We start from the raw sequence: 18,853 nt of genomic DNA, 5'->3' as shown, positions 1-18,853 counted from the left end.
ACCTGCTTTAAGCTTGTTCAAGTGGCTGTGGTAGGCCTCGGGTCTTCACTGGCTGTTGGCTGAAGATACCAGTGCCTTTCCATGTGAGCTTCTTCTTTTTTTAAAATTTCTTAATAGGAGGATACATGTTTTACAATGTTGAGTTGATTTCCACCTCACAACGACACAAATCAGCGATTATTATATATATAAAACCCCTCTGTCTTGAGCCTCCCTAACCCCTTCCATCATACCCCTCTAGGTCATCAGAGAGCATCAGGCTGGGCTCCCCTGTGTTACACAGCAGCTTCCCACTAGCAATCAATTTTGCACAGCCACATGAGCTTCTATATAGGGCTACTCTTCAAGAGAGAGAGCGAGAGATGCACAGAGAAGGTAAGTGCTGTGGTCTGAATGCTTGTGTTCCACCCAAATCCATGTGTTGACACCTAGCCGCTAAGGTGATGGTATTCGAAAGTGGGGCCTTTGGAAGGTGATTAGGTGATGAGCCCCTTTAAGGAAGCTGTTGAGGGGTTTCCTTGGTGGTTCAGTGGTAATGAGTTCTCCTGCCAATGCGGTTAGATCCCTGGCCTGGGAAAATCCCACATGCCACAGGGCAACTAAGTCCGCACACCATAACTACTGAACCTGTGCTCGAGCCCCAGGGAACTGCAACTACTAAGCCGCCAAGCCACAACTACTGAAGCCCGAGAGCCCTCGGGCCCATGCTCTGCAACAAGAGAAGGCATCGCAATGAGAAACGAAAAGGAACCCCCAATCGCCACAACTAGAGAAGAGACCACAAAGAAAGGAAGACCCAGCACAGCCAAAAATAAATTAATTTTTAAAAAGCCACTGAGAAAGGGCTTTTTAAAAGCCTCCCTTGTCCCTTCCACTCTGTGAAGATACAAGAAGCTAGCTGTCTGCAACCCAGACGAGGCCTCTCACCAGACTAACCATGCTGGCACCTTGACCTTGTACTTTCAGCTTCCAGAACTGTAAGCAATAAACTTCTGCTGCTTATAAGTTACCCAGTTCTATAGTATCTTGTTATAGCAGCCCAAACAGACTAGGATAGTAAGCAAGATATAAGACACAGTCTTTTTATAACCTAATCTTGGAAATGACATTGCATCACTTTGGCCATACTCTATTTGTCAGAAGCAAGTAACCAGGATCAGCCCACAACTGAGGACAGGAAGTCATTTCAGAACATGTCTGCCTCACAAGAATGCATTTAAAGCAGTGCTTATCAAACTAATCCTGGTGATAGATCAGCTTTCTTTCCCCTGTTATAGGTCAGTACTTTTGTACAGTAAAAAAATACATTTCTAGAAAAATTAAACAACTACAGTATAGAAAAGTGAACCTATTGATCATGGCTTGGTTGTTGCAACAATGTCAAAAGACTGTAAACATTTCTAGACATTCAATTCTATTACTTATCTCATCTGGACCAGAAACAAATAGTTTATGGACTAATCTCAGTTATAGACCATCCTCTGAGTGGCACTGGTTTAAGGATCTGAATAAACACAGATGGCTTTTCAAGGCTTTTACAAGTCAGCGATTTGTACTTTTCACTTGGCTATTCCTGGGAAGAGGGATTCTAGAAAAAAAATTTTAAAAAAACCCCAAAAAACAAACAAACAAACCCATTCTCCACTCTCTCTGACTTCCTAAAAATGGGATCTTTTGTTATGTTGAAGGTCAAAGGCATGTAGGGTTGATTATGAGTCCCCTGTTTAATATTTGGCTTCAAGGTCCTTTCTGTGCCTGCATTCTCACCAGTCTGTAAGCCACAGATTTGAATTGCACGGTCTGACTCAACATTAAAAAAAACTAAGATCATGGCATCTGGTCCCATCACTTTATAGCAAATAGAAGGGGAAAAAGTGGAAGCAGTGACAGATTTTATTTTCTTGGGCTCCAAAATCACTGCAGACAGTGACTGCAGCCATGAAATTAAAAGACGCTTGATCCTTGGTAGGAAAGCTATGACAAACCTAGACAGTGTATTAAAAAGTAGAGATATCACTTTGCCAACAGAGGTCCATACAGTCAAAGCTATGGTTTTTTCAATAATCATGTAAGGATGTGAGAACTGGACCATAAAGAAGGCTGAGTGCTGAAGAATTAATGCTTTTGAATTGTGGTGCTAGAGAAGACTCTTGAGTGTCCCTTGGACCGTGAGATCAAACCAGTCAATCCTAAAGGAAATTAACCCTGAATATTCATTGGAAGGACTGATGCTGAAGCTGAAAGTCCAATATTTTGGCTACCTGATTTGAAGAGTCAACTCACTGGAAAAGACCCAAATGCTGGGAAAGATGAAGGCAAAAGAAGGGGCAGCAGAGAATGAGATGGTTAATAGCATCACCAACTCAATGGACACGAATCTGAGCAAACTCTGGAAGAGAATGAAGAACAGAGGAGCCTGATGTGCTGTAGTCTGGGGGGTCTCAAAGATTCAGATACAACTTAGTGACTGAACAACAAGTCTGACAGATACTGTGATTATCAGCTCACATTTTAAAGGTGAGGAGTCAGCCCCTTCCCCAACTATATCAGGAAGTTTGAAAGTCCTTCCTGTTGTTCATCTGTTGGGATCCTTCAAAACACATCTCAAGTGTAAAAGATTCAATTCAACTGAAAAAAATATGTCTTGAGTACCGACTGAGTGCAAGTTTCTGGGACATACTACCTTGAAGAAGGTACTACCTCTGTTCTCACCTGGTTTACGGCACTTACTTTGTGGTCACTTACATCTCCAAAATATTTAGGCATTCGAGAACATTCTTTCACTCCCCAATGAGACCATTAACTTACAGAGCAAAAGTACTTCATTTCCTATCCTTCACAACATCAGGCAGTTCAGTGGGTCCTCAGAAAACACTGAGCTAGATGTCTGAATTCAGCAGTGTTAAGCCCAGAACCTGAATCCCTGTCCAGGGACTAAGTGTCCCAAATCTCACTAACCTGGCAGAGCATCTCTCTTCCAGCCTCTTCACACCTGATAACCCACTCTCCAGGGCTTAAAGTAGAAGCCAACTTTTCAGAAGTCTGCTTCTGCTCCCCTAGTTCTCATAGAGCAAACTGGCATCTGATGTGGAGTTCTCATTACATTAGCCCCAAGACAGAGGAGAAAACCAGGTGGAGGAAGGAACCTTTAAAAGCAAGTCTTGCTCAATTTCTTACACAACTGCCAACCCTCAGCTGGGTATGCCCACTCTATCCCTCCCTCCCCCCTCCCCAGGAAGGGAGTGAGTTAGCAAAACTTACAATGGTAAGGCCCAGTGCTGAGCACAAAGGTAAGCCAAACAGGTTTTTTTTTTTTTGCCCTCAAGAATGTATAATGGACAAATCAGGTCAATTTCAACTACAGTGCAAAGTGAAATGTGCCAAGTGTTGCAATGTTGGCATATGGAGAAATCATTGTGGGAGAACAGATGGGGGAAGAGAATTCCAAATGGTGAAAATTCAAAGGATGTATCTTTGGGTTAAGCCTCGGAAAATGGGTAATACAAATGATAGGTAACACTCAGAGGCCACTTCCTATCTACCCAGTGCTGTGGTTGGTGGTATACACACCTCATTTAGGGGTCACAACACGTGTCCCGAGGCGTGCTCTCATTAGTCCCACTTCACAGTGAGGAAACAGGTACTGAGAGTGACCAATTTGTCCAAGGTCCAAGCTAGTAAGCAGTAGAGGGGGGATTTGGACGCATACAGAGTAAGGATGGAGCACTAGCGCTCTTAACTCTCACTTAAGGAGCAAAGGAGATGGTGAGGAAAGGCCTAGCCTCTGGCAGGGCAAGCCGGGGGAAGCGGGAGGGAACAGATAACAGTTCTGTTTGATCTTTATGGCAGCTTTGGAATCTATATGTCAAACTCTCAGCTTTACAATACACTGCCTGATCTCCCCACAGCCTATTGAACGGTACTTTTATCCCCATTTTACAGATAAGAAAACTGAGGCAAAGAGAAGTAACCTTTCAAGGTCACACGACTGGTAGTGGCGCTGGGATCTGAACCTACTGTGCCAGCTCAGTGTTTTCACGTGGGTGGAAGCCCTCTGCATGCCGCCCAGTGCCTCGACTTCCCGCTCCCCCCCCACCTCAGTCTATACATCCTGTCCCTTCCTACCCACCTTTACCCCGACCCCCTACTCCCACCTCGCGGTTTCAGCCACAGCCGCCCAGCCGACCACCACAGGGTTGAAAGCCACTTCGCGCCCAGAACTACTTCTGCTCCCAGGAAGCTTTGCGTTCCCGGGGAATAAAGAGCCTTTGAGCGCGGGGGCCCCGCCCCGCGCGGGCCCCTCCCACGGGCGCCGGCCCTGGGCGGCCGTGGGCGTGTCCCCGGCGGCGGCGCCCGCGGCCCGGGGCGGAGCCTGGCTGTAGCTCGGCGCTGCGAGGCAGCCCGAGAGGGCGAGCTCCGGCCGCAGGTGGCTCCTCCTCCGCCACTCCACAGCCGCAGGTACTCGGCCGGCTGCGGTGGAACCTCCTTTGTACCCTGCTCCGGGGGCCCGCGACGGCCGCTGCGCGTCCAGGTCCATTGTTTCGCCGCTCTGTCTCTTCCAGACAGGTGCCGGCGGCGCGCGGGGCCCGCACGTGCCAGAGCCGCGCGGCCTGAGCGCAGGGATCCGCGGGCGCCCTCCTGGGCGTCCTCGGGCGCGCGGCGGGGGATGAAGTACTTGAAGCCGTGGTGGTCGGACGGCGGCAGCCTTCTTCACCTCACCATCCTGCTGAGCTTGGCGGAGCTCCGCCTGGACCTGGACCTAGACCTCGACCTGCTGTTCCCGTCGCGCACTCTGCTTGGAGATGAGCTGCTGCTCCGGAACGGCCAGACGAGCCACATCTCTGCGCTCAGTCCTTTCCCGGCCTCGGGAGGGTGGGGGCGCGCCGAACTGCTGCACCCCAAGTGCTGGGAGCGGGACCCCGCGGCGCCGCCAGAGGGCCGGCTGCTCCGGGAGGTGCGCGCGCTGGGGGTCCCCTTTATCCCCAGCATCCGAGTGGACGCGTGGCTGGTGCACAGCGTGGCTGCAGGCGACGCCGACGGGGCGCACGCGCTGCTCGGCACCGCAGCCGCCTCATCTGCCGGGGGAGTGGGTGCAGGCGTGGACGGCGTTAGCCAGGCTGCGCCGGCTGGCGGCGGGGATCCGCGAGCGGTTCAGAGTAGCCGGTTGGCCGCCGAGGAGGAGGAGAAGGCACCCGCGGAACCGACGGCTCAAGTGTCGGACGCCGGCGGACACGCGAGCGAGGTAACAGGAGAGCGGGACGCGAGCGGGTGCTGGGGGACCTGGCCGGGAGCCCTGGTTGTGGCGGGCGGGGGTAGGGGGGGCGGCACGCCTGCGCACCTCCACCCGTCGCCCCCGGGCGGGTGGGGTTTGCAGGTTTGAGGAAAACTGTTAGCCTCTCCTTTTTGTGAATTCGACCGAAGAAGGCTTAGTGCTGTCGCTATGGCTCTTAGGAACCAAGTGGGTGAAGTCATCAGTTAGGTTATAAAGAACACCTGTCCTATGTTTGACGGCCATCAAGGGCAGTAGTTCGGGGGTGGAGAGGGCGGACAGTATGCTGGAAATTTTCTGGCCCATTGTGTTCGTTTAGTACCTCGTGTAAAATGACATATCTTTTTCCGGAACCGAAGGCGGCCTTGGACGGTGTATCCGGGACGATACACGTTTCTCTTAACCGCGCTCCCGGCCCAATGTGCTCACTTCCTTCGGATTTGTACCCATTGCAGTTCGTTTTTTAATGCTTCTCTGGATTGAGGGGCTGTGGTCAGTGTCCACTCCGAGGCCCGCAGACAGACCGGTCTGCTCGTACTTAATGATTCTTCACATCTCCCCCCAGAACTTGTGTAACCCCTTAGCATAAAGAACTCGGGTAGCCTGACAGTCACCTAGTGACTAACAAGTTTCCTTTGGTTCGTAGGTTCAAACCTTTCAGTTTAACTTCCTTTTAAAACAAAGTTCACCAGAATCTGTTGACTGAAGTGTCTGGTGCTCCCAACGGCGAGTTGGTGTCTACAGACACAGCATAGCAATTACCAAAAAATCGGCTTATCCAAAGTTCCCTCCAAAGGGACCTCTGTAATTGGCCTAAACCTCAGTGTTAGCAATTGATATTGATCAGCAAGAGTTCCTTGGACGTTGTTTTTGTGGAGTGCAATCTTATGCAAAACGGAGCCAGACTCGTTTGTTTGCTGCTCTTCAGAATTGCCCTGTTTGTGTAGGCAGTTGCCAGACGAGCTTCTCCGCCCTCTCCTAGAGGGGTCATTGTGCCCAAGTGCCGGGTGATTCAGTGTTAAATGTATCCGATCCCTGCCTCTTCCTGGGGCCGGAACTAATCGGATGGGGGTGGGGGAGCCTCGGTGGGCTCCGAACAAACGGAGGGTAGGAGTGGGTAGGTCCTTTCCCCTCGGTCCTCCAGTCTCCACCCTGGGGGGTGGTCTCACCTGAATCCCTCCCCGTGCAGGGGTGGAGCGTTCTGTGCCGCTCCCTTTCCGGATTCCGTGCCACCCAGGGATGAAACCCAGTGTTGGATGCTGTCCCAGATGGCACCCTGCCCCCATCACCGCTCAGTGCCAGCCGGCCTGCGAAGTGTGTGAGGACCTGGAGGCATAGGAGGCTGCTCTTCAAGGACTTCGCTCCCCCGCCCAGGCTCTCCTGGTTGATAGCTCTTTAGACCAGCAAGGCTGCCATGGGGGAAAGCTCTGGGGACCTAGGCAGAGCCAGACCTTGGATGCCCTGAGCCCAGATTTCCTAAGGAAGAGGGTGAGGTTCACCCCAGGCCATTCTCCTGGTGTCACCTCCCCCAGCTGACATGTGTGGACCTGCGGGACTGTGGTAGCTGCTGGGATGACCTGGTTTTGTTCATTCTGGCGATAATTAGCTGTGGAGCACCTTACAGTTTTCACAGCCAGTTCACTTGCATTGGTAACACCTTTTACATGGCCCTTGTGAGGTCCACAGGCCAGGCATCCTTATATCCAATTCATACTTGGAAAATAGAGATCCAGTGAGGTTGAGGGGCTTGGCTAAACCGGCACAATTAGTACCAGAAGTGGATCTAGGCCCTGAGCCCCCCTGACTCCCAGGCTGGCACATTAAGCATCTCCACTGCACTTTTCTGTGCAAGCGTGCAGCTGGAATGGGCATTACTCCCATTCCTGACCCCAGCACCACTGCTCTCCACTGCTGGATTGACTTTAAAAAGCAAATTGTACCATCAGTAATGCTGAAGTTACAGTTGGAAACCATGACTCTGGAGAAAATAGACTGAAAAAACCAAACAGCTCTGGTTTTTGCAATCAGCAAACCTGGGTTTGGGGGCATCACATAATAATGTGCCCTCATATGGACCACCGTAACCCCTCAGGCCTCAGTGTCTCATCTGTTGAGTGGGGGAGTAATGCTTCCCTCGGGTGCTGTGCCCATTAAGTGGGAAAAGCATGTGTGAAGTGCCAGCCTAGTGCCTGGGATGTGATTGTTTTCTTCTTTTGCCTCCATCCTCAACACACCCTCCTTAACTGGTCCCCACTCAACATTTTGTCTTGTTTATCTCTGTATCTAGCTTGATTGGTTGTCTGTTAAGGAGGTGGGGTGGGTTTGAGCCAGACTGCCTGGTTTGGGATCCCAGTTATACCATGCATTGCTCTGTGACCTTGGGCCATTTCTGAATCTATCTGTGCTTTATTCTCACCTGCACAATAGGAATAATATAGGTGGCTACTGCAGAGGGTTGTTGTGAGAATTAAACATTCATACCATGGAATAGGCTTAGAACTGTGCCTGTCCCACCTTAAATGCTCAAGGTTAACTTCAAAGAGAGGGAGTGCTGTGATATAAGAACATCTTAAGTTTGTTATAGATAATTATGGTGGCTTACATTTGAGTTGTAGGAGATTCTGGTTTTATAGTATAACTTTCCATAATTTTTGTACATGTGCAAAAATATTTTGGAGTAGGGGATTTTCCAACTATCAAAAGAAGTACAGCTTTGGTTTCATTTCTTAGTGAGGCTAATCATTAGTTGCAAACAGTATGTGGAATTCCCCAGGGCAGACAAGCTTCCCTTCCTGACCACAACCATTCTCTCACAACTTATGAGGCACATGTTCTTCAAAGTCATGCACTGGTTAAACAAAGCAATCAATGGTAGTTGCAGAATTGAATGTGTGAGCATATTTGAAGATGGGGTGACTACTTACAGCCAGCAGCCGTATTTCAGAGAGCTGTTGCCACTTTAAAACTGAGAGGGCTTGTGGTCATCTTGATGCGGTTTCATGCCGTGGGACAGATGGGGACCTTCTGCTGGGTTGAGGGGTCCAGCAGGACCTCTGACCTTTGGAGTTGGTTTCTTCAGATCACAGGAAGAATCTGATACAGTCAATATTTGCTTCTAAGAGTACATAAACGGAAGAGAAAGCAGGCCCTTGATCGTTAAAATGAAAGTTGGTTTCTGTTTCAAAATCAAAGATAGTCCCTGATGCCTGGGCAGTTGGAGATAGATGAAATTTCAAACACTTGCCTGTTTTCAACTTACAACCATGATACAGAAGTGGAATGATATGCATTGCAGTACAACGTTTCACAGTAGACTTTTTACTTACTAAAATATGCAGTGAAGATGCACCTGTGATCTTCTCCTGGGAAGGAATAGCATGGGTCACTGTATTAGTGTTGTTGCTGTTTAGTTCCTCAGTCGTGTCCGACTCTTTGCTGCCCTATGGACTGAAGCCTGCCAGGCCCCTATGTCCATGGGATTTGCTAGAATACTGGAGTGGGTTGCCATTTCCTTCTTCAGGGGATCTTCCTGACCCAGGGATCGAGCCCATGTCTCCTGCATTGGCAGAGGGATTCTTTGCCCCTGAGCCACCTGGGAAGCCCATTAGTATCCTAGGGCTGCTGCGACAAAGTAACATGAACCAGGAGACTTAACAGGAATTTACTGTCTCACAGTTCTGGAGGGAAAAAGGTGGAGAAAGGGTCTCAGCAGTTCTGAGGTTCCAGGCTGTGATGGTGAGGCTGAAGGTTGTGAGGGAGAGGTTCCAGGCCTCGCTCCTGGTTTCTGGTCATTTGCTGACAGTCTTCAGCAGCCCTTGCTTTTTACTGCATCAGCCCAGTCTCTGCCTTCTTCACATGGCGTTGTCCCTGTACGCATGCCTGTAGCCAGATTTCCCTCTTTATAGGAAAGTATAAAGTACTGTATTCCCTCTATATACCAGTCATATAGGATTAGGGGCCCACCTTCTCATCCTAACCAATTGCATTAGCAATGGCTCAGTTTCCAAATAAGGTCACATTCTGGGGTACTGAGGGTTATGACTTCAAGCACATCAGTTTTGACGGACTCAGTTCAATCCGTTATGCGGTCACCATCTCCCGTTTCTGGGAACTCTTGGGGGTGTTCCACTTGCTTACCAACGAGGTACCAGTTGTTGAAAGTCCATGGTGTCTAGAAGCAGCTGGACTACGTGTGGGACCATTTGCAACAAGACTTGGTGTAAGTTCTTGAGCAAAGCTGGTTTTTGGCTGGCTTGTTGTGCCCCAACCCCAAGGAACCCCAGACTTCTTCCAGTCTGCCTTTGACCTAAAGTGGTAGGTTACAGAGACATCATCTCTGCAGTGTGTGAGTCTCCCCTTCGCTCACCCTGCTTCTCAGCTCCACTTGGAATTGGAGCGCAGGGCCCAGGCCTGCCCCTGTGGGCGACTCAGGCAGGCTGCTCTCGTGGTCAGTGTGCTGGCCCTGGAGCCTCACTGCTGACTGGTTATATGATCCGGAACACACTTGTTAACCTCCCTGTTCCTTGGTTCCCTTATCTGTGAAATGGGTTGGTAAGAGTCCCTTCAGGAGGATTAAAGAGATCACATGCGTTCTTTGGGGTTGGCACTTGGTAAGCCCTCCATGTTAGCAGCTGCTGTTAACTCAGTGGGGGCTGGAGGCGCTCCAGTGCCCCTTCCTAACTTATTCCTCTGTGCTTCGTTGCCACATACAGGTCTCCAGCGCATGCCTTGTTCTTTTCCAGTTTTCATCTGGGAAGTCCCCCAGGGCTCCTCATTGCCTGCCAGTTTGCTATTTTGTTATTCAAGGCTCCCCATCTGATGCAGCTCCCTGTTCTGAGTTCATCTCTCCAGCTGGCCCACACCTGTAGCCTACTTGGCTACTTTGACTTTCTCCCTTCCTCTTCCCCAAATAGCCGGTTCTTTCCTGCCTTTGACTCGGTTACCTTTGCCCAGAACGCATCCTTTCATTTCTTTCAAGTCTTTTGCTGTTAAGTTCTGACTTCTCTCCACTATTACCTCAAGCATTTCCTGTTCTTTCCTTTGTGCCCTACTGCATTTTGTGACATTTCTTCTATGGGACTTGCGTTCTCTACTTTGAACTGCACTGCCTTAAGTGTGGAAACTGGGTCTTCACTCTAATGTGCAAGTGGCACCCAGGGACAGGATTAGGAGCAGAAGCCCGTTCAATCAGCGTGTGTTGAGCTCCTCATTCATCCTCCATGTTGACTCTGCAGAGCTGCTCAGGTGCTGAGAGCTCACATGTCTTGAGACCTTCCAGGCCAGAGTCCCAACTACAAATATACAAAATATACGAAATCTTGATGGGCTATCTGACCGCTTAATGCTGATTTGAGTGGATGGGGCAGTGGAAAGTAGACTTTCAGGTTGGCATATAATTAATCAGGTGGTGAAACTCAGGATTGCCTAAAGTATGATCTTGCCCAGAATAGACAGGTTACTGTTCTTAAGTGCTGAGGTAGACTATGCTGCCCCCCTCAACACCCACTAAAAAATTGAAACATAAAAACAAGCTTCTTGCATTTGTGGTAGCCTTTCGATATAAATAGTTTATTCTCAAAATCTAATTAAAGATGTACAGTAATATTCAAATACACTTCTGGGCAGCTGAAGCAGGCTGAGGCTCCAGTACACACCTGGGTGGTTTTTGGTTGAGTTGCAGGTGGTGGTTGGCAGATCATGGTCAGTATTGTAGAGGCAAGGAAGGCATGGCCTTTTGTGATTGTGTGTGTGTGCCTTTTGTGGTTGTGTGTGTGTGTGTGCTAAGTAGCTCCAGTCGTGACCAACTCTTTGTGACCCATGGACTGTAGCCCTCCAGGCTCCTCTGTCCATGGGATCTTCAGGCAAGAATACTGGAGTGGGTTACCATGTCCTCCAGGCGATCTTCCCAACCCAGGGATCAAACCCATGTTTCCTGATGGAGGTTTGAGGCAAAATTTCTTCCCCAGGGAGACTTTAGTTTTGTTCCATTTTGTCCTGAAAGACTTTCAGTTGATTGGATGAGGCCCACTTGGATTATCAAAGACACTCTCTTTTACTCAGTCACCTAGTTGGGGGCCACTGTTACCCACATCTGCACAGTACCTCAGTACCTTCACAGCAACACTAGGTTAGCATCTGATGGAATTCTGGGTCCTGTAGCTTGGCCACACTGACATGTAAAACCAGTCATCACCCCATCCCAGCTCCGTATCTTCCTGGGCAACCTCCATGAGGCTTGGTGTCCAAATTGTAAAAGAATATTAACTTCTTTCCAGAAAAGTTCCTTGAGCATTAAATTATACTGTATGTTAAAGGGCTAGTGCAGGTTTTAGCATAGTAATAGATACTCAGCAAGTGATTTACTCTCATTGCTCCAGAGCTGGGGAATGTTGAACTCCCAGGAAACCCCTGACATATGGAGGAAATGGTAGATGACTGCCAGGTCTTGCAAGGAGGCCTTGGGCTTGTTGAGGAGGCAGAACCCTTAAGCTCATCTGAAAAAAGAGCTGCTTAGACTGAAGTGACTTAGCAGCAGCAGCAGCAGCCGCCTTACTTTAGAGCTGGGTTTCTCATCCCAGTGACTGTGTCAATTACCCAGTTGCTTGATACAATGTAAATTTCAGGGCCCGCCTGAGACTGGCTGAATCAGAGCCTCTCAGATGGGGCTTGGGATGGGTCTGCAGTTTCTCAGACTTCCACATGATTCTTCTGCCACCCCATCTTGATCTTAGCCACGGTTTTACTGCCTCAGGGCTTTTTGATGCCCAGCAATGTAGGAATGGAGGGAGGAGGGGGGTGGGTGGGGGACGGTGCCTGGTTGAAAACTATCCTTCTGAATTTAAAGCCCAAAAGAGCTCATAGACTGAGCCAAAGTTACCTGCTTGAGCAGCAGGACCTGGGCTAGAGCCCTGGTTTGCCAGGTGTTGTTTTAAAGTTAAAGCTTGACCTGTCTAGTTCCTTGCTGGGGATGAGAAACTAACTTGCAAAAATAACTAATAATGAATGCAGAACTAACTTGCAAATAAGTGCAGTTCAAAATTAACTCATGCTTAAGTTCTAGAATAGGTGAAGCTAGGGTACAAATGTGAGAACTTTCTGGGAGTGTCTGAGAACTTTAAATGTTCTTTCACAGTTGAGGTCCAAGTTAAATGGGTGCCTGCATTTGTCAGAATTGTGCAGTTAAGGTTTATACAGTTCTGGCCAGGTATACCCTACCTAAAAACTATGAGAGAATGATTGAGTAGTGTGGAGGGGAGGGGTGGTGGGATTAGTGATATAAGAACAACAGGTAAGAGACTTCCCTGGTGGCCCAGTGGTTAAGACTGCGCTTCCAACGCAGGGGGCTTGGGTTCGATCCCGTCTCTTCCTGGTCTCAATCCCTGGTTGGGAATTAAGATCCCATACCTCAGGGTGCAGTCAAAAAACAAAACCAAAAAAGAATAGCAGGAAATTGTTGATAATTTTTGAAACTGGATGATGGGTTCATGGAGGGCTTGCTATATTGTTTTCTGTTTATTTTGTGTGTTTGAAATTTTCCATTGTGAAGAAAATACAAAAACATCATGCATGTTGAAGGCCACTTGGCCTGTCCTGCCTGCTGGAGTAATGTAGCATTACATGAATCTCTCCTGCTCTCCCCTCCCCACCTCCCCTCTGCTCTGCCCTGCCCTCTCCTGGTCCCTCTGCTCCCACCCCCCCGACTGCCCTCTGCCCTCCCCTCTCCCAGGCCCTCAGCCTGCACCTGGGGATTACATGTGGGAGAAGCAGTTCCTTTTAAAATCAAAGCCTGCAGGTTGGAGTTCATGCCCTTGTGTCCCAGGTGTTGAGTCTCCTGTTTGGAAACACTGGCTGTTTTCATACCTGGCTTCTCCTGGTGGGCAGTCACACTGAACGGCTTAGTTTCAGCCTCGTGGAGGATGCTTGCCAATTTTTTTAGCTGCTTCCTCTAGGAGCCTTCAGAAGTGAGTTTAGTCTATAGCACATGTTAGGGTGAGCAGTTTCCAGAGCATAATAGCAAATGGAGAGAATGGAGATTGGATAATGGAGTCCTGTACTCCATCCTTGTCACCAGCATAACAGTCGCCAGTGCAGGGCCAGTCTTGGCTCATCTGTCACTCCCCTTGTCCCTCCCCCCATTAGTTTGAAACAAATTCCAGACATCATTTCTTGTGATTCTTGTGCCAGCTCTTTGCAGGGACTTAGTCAAGAGGAGAAAAAAGCCTGGATTTGTTCCTTTCCTGTTCTTCCCACTACTTTCATCAACTCAGAAAATCTTCTAAAAATACTTCAGGGTATATATCCCTAAAGGACCCTTCTAAACATTGACACAATGCCAAGACCACACCTCAAAAAATCAGCAAAAATTTGTTATCACTGAAGGTCCAGTTCGTATTCAACCCCAGTTATCTCATGATAAACTTTTTCACAGTTGGTTTGTTGGACTCACAATCCAAATAAGATCAGTACAATGCATTGTAGCCAGCTGTTCTGCTTGATATTCAGAGAGGGACTTGCTTTATTTGTATGGAGCGAACTCTTCCCATGTCTGCAGTTCTTATCTGTGTGAAGCAAGTGGGAGCCATCGTGGGTGGTGGTGCAGAAGGCACCCTTCTTCCTACAGAAGAGGAAATGAAGAGTCTTCAGTGAATGACTTCTCACAGCAGCAGACAGGGGTGTTGGGACACCCAGCGACTACAGTGAAAGGCGGAGCCCTGGGTAGGGGGAGAAATGTCCAGGCCTCTCCTGTTCCTCATCACCCCCTCCAGCCTCCTACTGTACCCTCTCACCAGTGAATCCTGTTGGGAGCCCCACAGTGTTCGGGGCTCAGCTTCTGGGGGACACATGGGGACCTGGGGGGCGGCAAACAAGAACCAGGACAGTGTCCATAAGCAGGCTGTCAAGTAAAAACACCTGCAGCCACACCCTGTTAAGTCACTTACCAGGTCTGTGACTTAACAGCAAGTTGCTTAACCTCCCTGTGCCTCAGTTTTCCCCTTCGTAAAAGGAGAAAAGAGCAGTACCTGGGATGCCAGGCAACTTCAGTGAGATCATGATTGTGATGCCTGGCCCAGAGTGAGTGCTCAATCAGTGTGAGCTATAATTATTATAAACAGCTGCAGCAAACCACCCAGGCCAGACAGGACACAGTCTCTCTTTATCTGGCTCCTCGTTTCTCTCTAGACCTGATGACTCCAGCTTGCCTCCAGCCTAGAGCCAGGGCCTCAGAATTCTTTGGCCTTCATCCCTCTCCCTCTGATGTCATTCTTCTCATAGGCCCCACACTGTTCTTGGTCTTTGAAGGTTCTTCCAACCCTAAAGGTCACAGCAGGTCTTAGTCTCTCCTCCCCCAGATCACTAAATGAAAGGCCCAGCCAGTGAAGCCCGCCGGAACTGTTCACAAAGAGTGTTTTCAGGGTCAAACTCTCCGTCGTCCTCTTCCGGTCCCAGCACAGGATAGTAAGTACCAAGTCAGAAATCATGCTGCCGGATACCAGAACTTCTAAGACTCAGCAAAGAGAAGAGGCCAGCTTTGCTTCTTTCTCCCCTCTCCACTATCCTTCATTGTCTCTGAAAACCTTCCTTTGAGGCTCAGCTCTGCTCCCTAACTCATCTGTGGTGGCAAAGATGAGTTAACAGCTGGAGGACAGGTGTCAGAAGGGTACAGCCCTTGTTACCAACAGGGAAGGATGTGGGAGAGGGGTAGTTAGGAATTGGGATTGATATGTTCACACTGCTGTAGTTGAAATAGATAACCCAACAAGGACCTACTGTATATAGCACAAGGATGTTTAGTTACTCAATATTCTGTAATAACCTAAATGGGAAAAGAATCTGAGAATGAATAGATACATCTATAGAAAAAGTGAAAGTGTTACTTGCTCAGTCATGTCTGACCCTCTGCAACCCTCCAGACTGTGTAGCCCTCCAGACTTTCTGTCCATCGGATTCTCGAGGCAAGAATACTGGAGTGGGTCATGATGTCTTTCTCCAGGGAATCTTCCCGACCCAAGGAGATACATGTGTCTTGCTGCCACCTGAAACTGAGACAAACATTGTTAATCAACTAAACTCGAGTATAAAATAAAAAAAAAATTATTTACAGCCCAGTAGGTAAGAAGAGACCCAAATAATTGTAATTTTACATAGAATAGAAGCCATGTCATAGGAGAAACCCTACAGGCCATGGGATTTTTGAGACAGAAGAAACCAGTTTTAACTAAGGGGCCCAAACTGAGAAGGTTTGGATCCATGCAGAGGATGGGGTGGCTAGGCTGCCAGCAGTCGGGGCTGTGGTGGGAGGGCCTGCCTTTTCAGCAGCTGCCAGTTCAGTGCGAGTCCCTGGGGGTTGTTGAGCACCCCAGCTCACAAGTTTACGATGGCTTCCTGTGGTGAGCATGGAAACTTTCTTCTCCTTTTTTTAAAAATTGAGTCCCAGCCTGAGAGTAAAAATCACCTACCTACACACAAATAAAAAGTAACTTAATGATGGGTTTTGCTTACCCATTCTTTAAGAGCATGGACCATAAATCTCCAGTATATACAACAATGCTTGTAAAACACTTGTACTGTCGCTCCTTGTCGTTGAGTTGAGGAAAACAGGAAAAGAAGAAAGCAAAGAGATAGTAATTACTGGCTACTAGGGGCTGGGGTCGCTTTCTCTTGGGGTTCTGATTGAGTTGTCAGCGGTTAGTCATTAATTATAGCTCTTCAGAATCAAAAAGCAGTAGAAAGTACTGATTAATGTTTGCATAGTATTTTAAAATGTATAAAGTGCTTTTCCTCAACCACTTCCTTAAAATATGAATTAAAACTATTACCCTTCATGTCACAGACAAGGAGACTGAGAGAGTGGCCCAAGGTCACAGCTGGTAGGATTAGGAGTGGCCTCTTTTACTCAGCTGTTTTTGGACATGAGCTGTCCTAGCCAGGAGGCTTTTGTGGTACCTTGTGGACTATGCAGAGTATACAAGTGCAGTAGCCCTTTTTCACTTTCTAAATAGAAATAATATTGGATCTTCCTCTCCTGTCTTGCGTTCCTGGTGTCTCCACCACCACCCCCCACCCGCCCCCTCCCCAAGATAGAATTGCTTAACTGTCACAAATCGGTCCCTGGGAAGAGGACTCTCTCTGAGCCCAAGTTGAGTGGGCAGGATGTTTCTAAGGGAGTACATTTCAAATTTACAGCTGTGGAAGGGAATACAAGAAAGCAAATTTGGACAGAAGCAGGAGTCAAGCTCTGGAGCAGGTTGGCAGTGCCAGGAGCACTGGGGCTTAAGTGGCCCTTCACAGTTGTCCCACGATGGGTGAGGTGGCCAGGCCTTTGTGCTCTCTCTGCTCAGTCCTGGGATGTAGGTGCCCCAGGAAGGGTGTGACCTTAGGTGAGGGGCCCCTATGTAGGTGAGGCATTCTGTGAAGGCCCAGCTGGAGGCTCTTCACTCCCAGGTCAAGGAGAATTCTTTCAAACTTTCCAGTGAGGAGTTCTAATGTTCCATAAAGCTTCCCAATTCTTTTCTCTTCAAAACCAGCATGACAATGATACCAAAAAAGAAAGGAAGAATCCAGGAATTACTCTTATGCATATTCCTGCAAAACATTAAATGCTAGCAAGTCATACAGAAATATAGATGCATAAAGCATTTTTTTAAATGGATGTATTAGTTATCCATTGCTGCAGAGGAGATTGTTCCAAAACTTAATGACTTAATACCACATTTATTATCCCATTTATTATGTGAGTCAGAAATTCTGGAGTGGCTTATCTGAGTGGTTCTCCTTCCTGGTTTCAAGAGGTTGTAGTGAAGATGGTGATTGGAGTGCATTTATCCGAAGGCTGAACTGGAGCTGAGAGATCCAGTTCCAAGGTGGACCACTGACAGCTGTGGTCAGGAGGCCGCAACTCTGTGCCAAGTAGAGTTGGAAGGGCCAAGGCCTCCGTAAAAAGCTTGAATGTCCTTGCAACGTGAGTGCTCACTTTCATCAGGACAAGTCATCCGAGGGAGAGCAAAGAGGAAGCCACGGAGCTGAACCATTACGCCCACCTAATAACATTCCTTTTGTTAAAAACCACTCATTTATTAAGTCTGGCCCCAACTCAGGAGGGGGGTTAATCTTGAAGAAGAAGAAAAGAGTGTTATATATAATTTGTGGATATTTTTGAAACACCTTAGTGTTCAATATCCATTTCTACTTTTAAAAATGCCCTTCAAAAATAAGGATAGAGCGTCATACTACCAAATCCTCAGATACAGTTTTGTATCCACTTTCTACTCCTTATCCTGAAATGAAGGTTTTATTTCTCTTTCTTTCAAACTCAGTCCTGCCATTTGTCCTTTGGAGTCTTTATCTACAGCTTTCTGAATGTTATCCTTTCTCCTCAGTCATTGCCTTACAAACATATTCCAGCGTCTCATCTTTAAAATATTGCTCTGACCCACTTCCCCACTCACTTCATAGCCGAAATTCTTGAAAGAATGGTCTGTATACTGTTCCCAACTTGTTATCTCCCATTTACTCTTCAACACAGTATCATTGGGCTTCTACCCTAAATTTTCGAAGGCCACCCACTGCTTTCTTATTCCCAAATCCATTGGATACTTTCCTGTCCTTACTGTGTGCAGCCTCCAAGCAGCATTCAACAGTGAACCACTCCATTCTTATTGAAACAGTTTTGGATTCTGAGACACTGCTATTCTGTCTGCTCTTGCGACTCATTTCTTGTCTTGAGTCTTTTCTCACCAGCTTTTCTGCTTGACCTCTGAATGTTTCATTTCTGCAGAACCCTGTCCTGAGCCCCTTCTTGCTTTGTGCTCACTTGTTGGAATCTCATTAGTTCCTGTGTGTGTGTTTATGTTGATGTGTTCCCAGTTTTTACTTCCAGTGCAAACCTTTGCTCTAACTTCCAGATTCTCATTTCATTCATGCAGATATTTCTGCTTGACTTTTTACGTCTCAAATTTGACATTTCCAAAATGGAAGACCTCCCACTTTCCCTTTTTAATGGCTGTTGTAAATATCCACCATCTTTATTCAAGCCGGAAATCTAGTAGTCATTCTAAATTTTCTTCCCTTTCCTTGCTCTCCCATTTCCAGTCCATCAACAAGCCCTGTCTCATTTTACACAGTGTATCATGGATTCTTCCGCTTCTCTGTCACCACCACCTTTTTCCAGACTCTTATTTCTGTGTGTGTGTGTGTGTGTGTGTGTGTACTAAAGTCACTTCAGTCATGTCCGACTCTGTGCAACCCCATGGACTATAGCCCGCCAGGCTACTCTGACCATGGGATTCTCCAGGCAAGAATACCGGAGTGGGTTGCCATGCCTTCCTCCAGGGAATCTTCCCAACCCAGGGATCGAACCTGGGTCTCTTATGTCTCCTGCATTGGCCAGCAGATTCTTTACCACTAGGCAATCTGGGAAGACTGTTACCTACTGTCAATTAATTATTGTAGTAACTTCCTAACTGGTCTCCCCATGTCTACTCTTGGATTTACTCTGTGGTTGCAGAGGAAGAAGAAATAACCTGTAGCTCAGATTCCTGCTCTGTGACTTTTCCTGCCTTGGCCCTTTTGCTCCACATGCTTCCG

At 47.9% G+C, this 18,853-nt stretch overlaps 1 protein-coding gene across 1 annotated transcript in view; it reads left to right on the top strand.

Moving 5' to 3' along the window:
- The first annotated feature begins 4,666 nt into the window (after window positions 1-4,666).
- Window positions 4,667-18,853, top strand: part of NFE2L3 (NFE2 like bZIP transcription factor 3) — a 31,275-nt gene continuing 17,088 nt past the window's right edge. Inside the window, exon 1 of the mRNA XM_068973005.1 lies at window positions 4,667-5,242. Coding sequence (XP_068829106.1) covers window positions 4,667-5,242 — 576 coding nt within the window. The remainder of the gene's footprint in view (window positions 5,243-18,853) is intronic.

The sequence above is a fragment of the Capricornis sumatraensis genome, chromosome 5 (assembly GCF_032405125.1).
Source record: "Capricornis sumatraensis isolate serow.1 chromosome 5, serow.2, whole genome shotgun sequence".
In the NCBI taxonomy this organism is placed as follows: Eukaryota; Metazoa; Chordata; class Mammalia; order Artiodactyla; family Bovidae; genus Capricornis; species Capricornis sumatraensis.
Note: the sequence above shows the minus strand (reverse complement) of the source record. Positions and strands in the feature narration are given on the sequence as shown.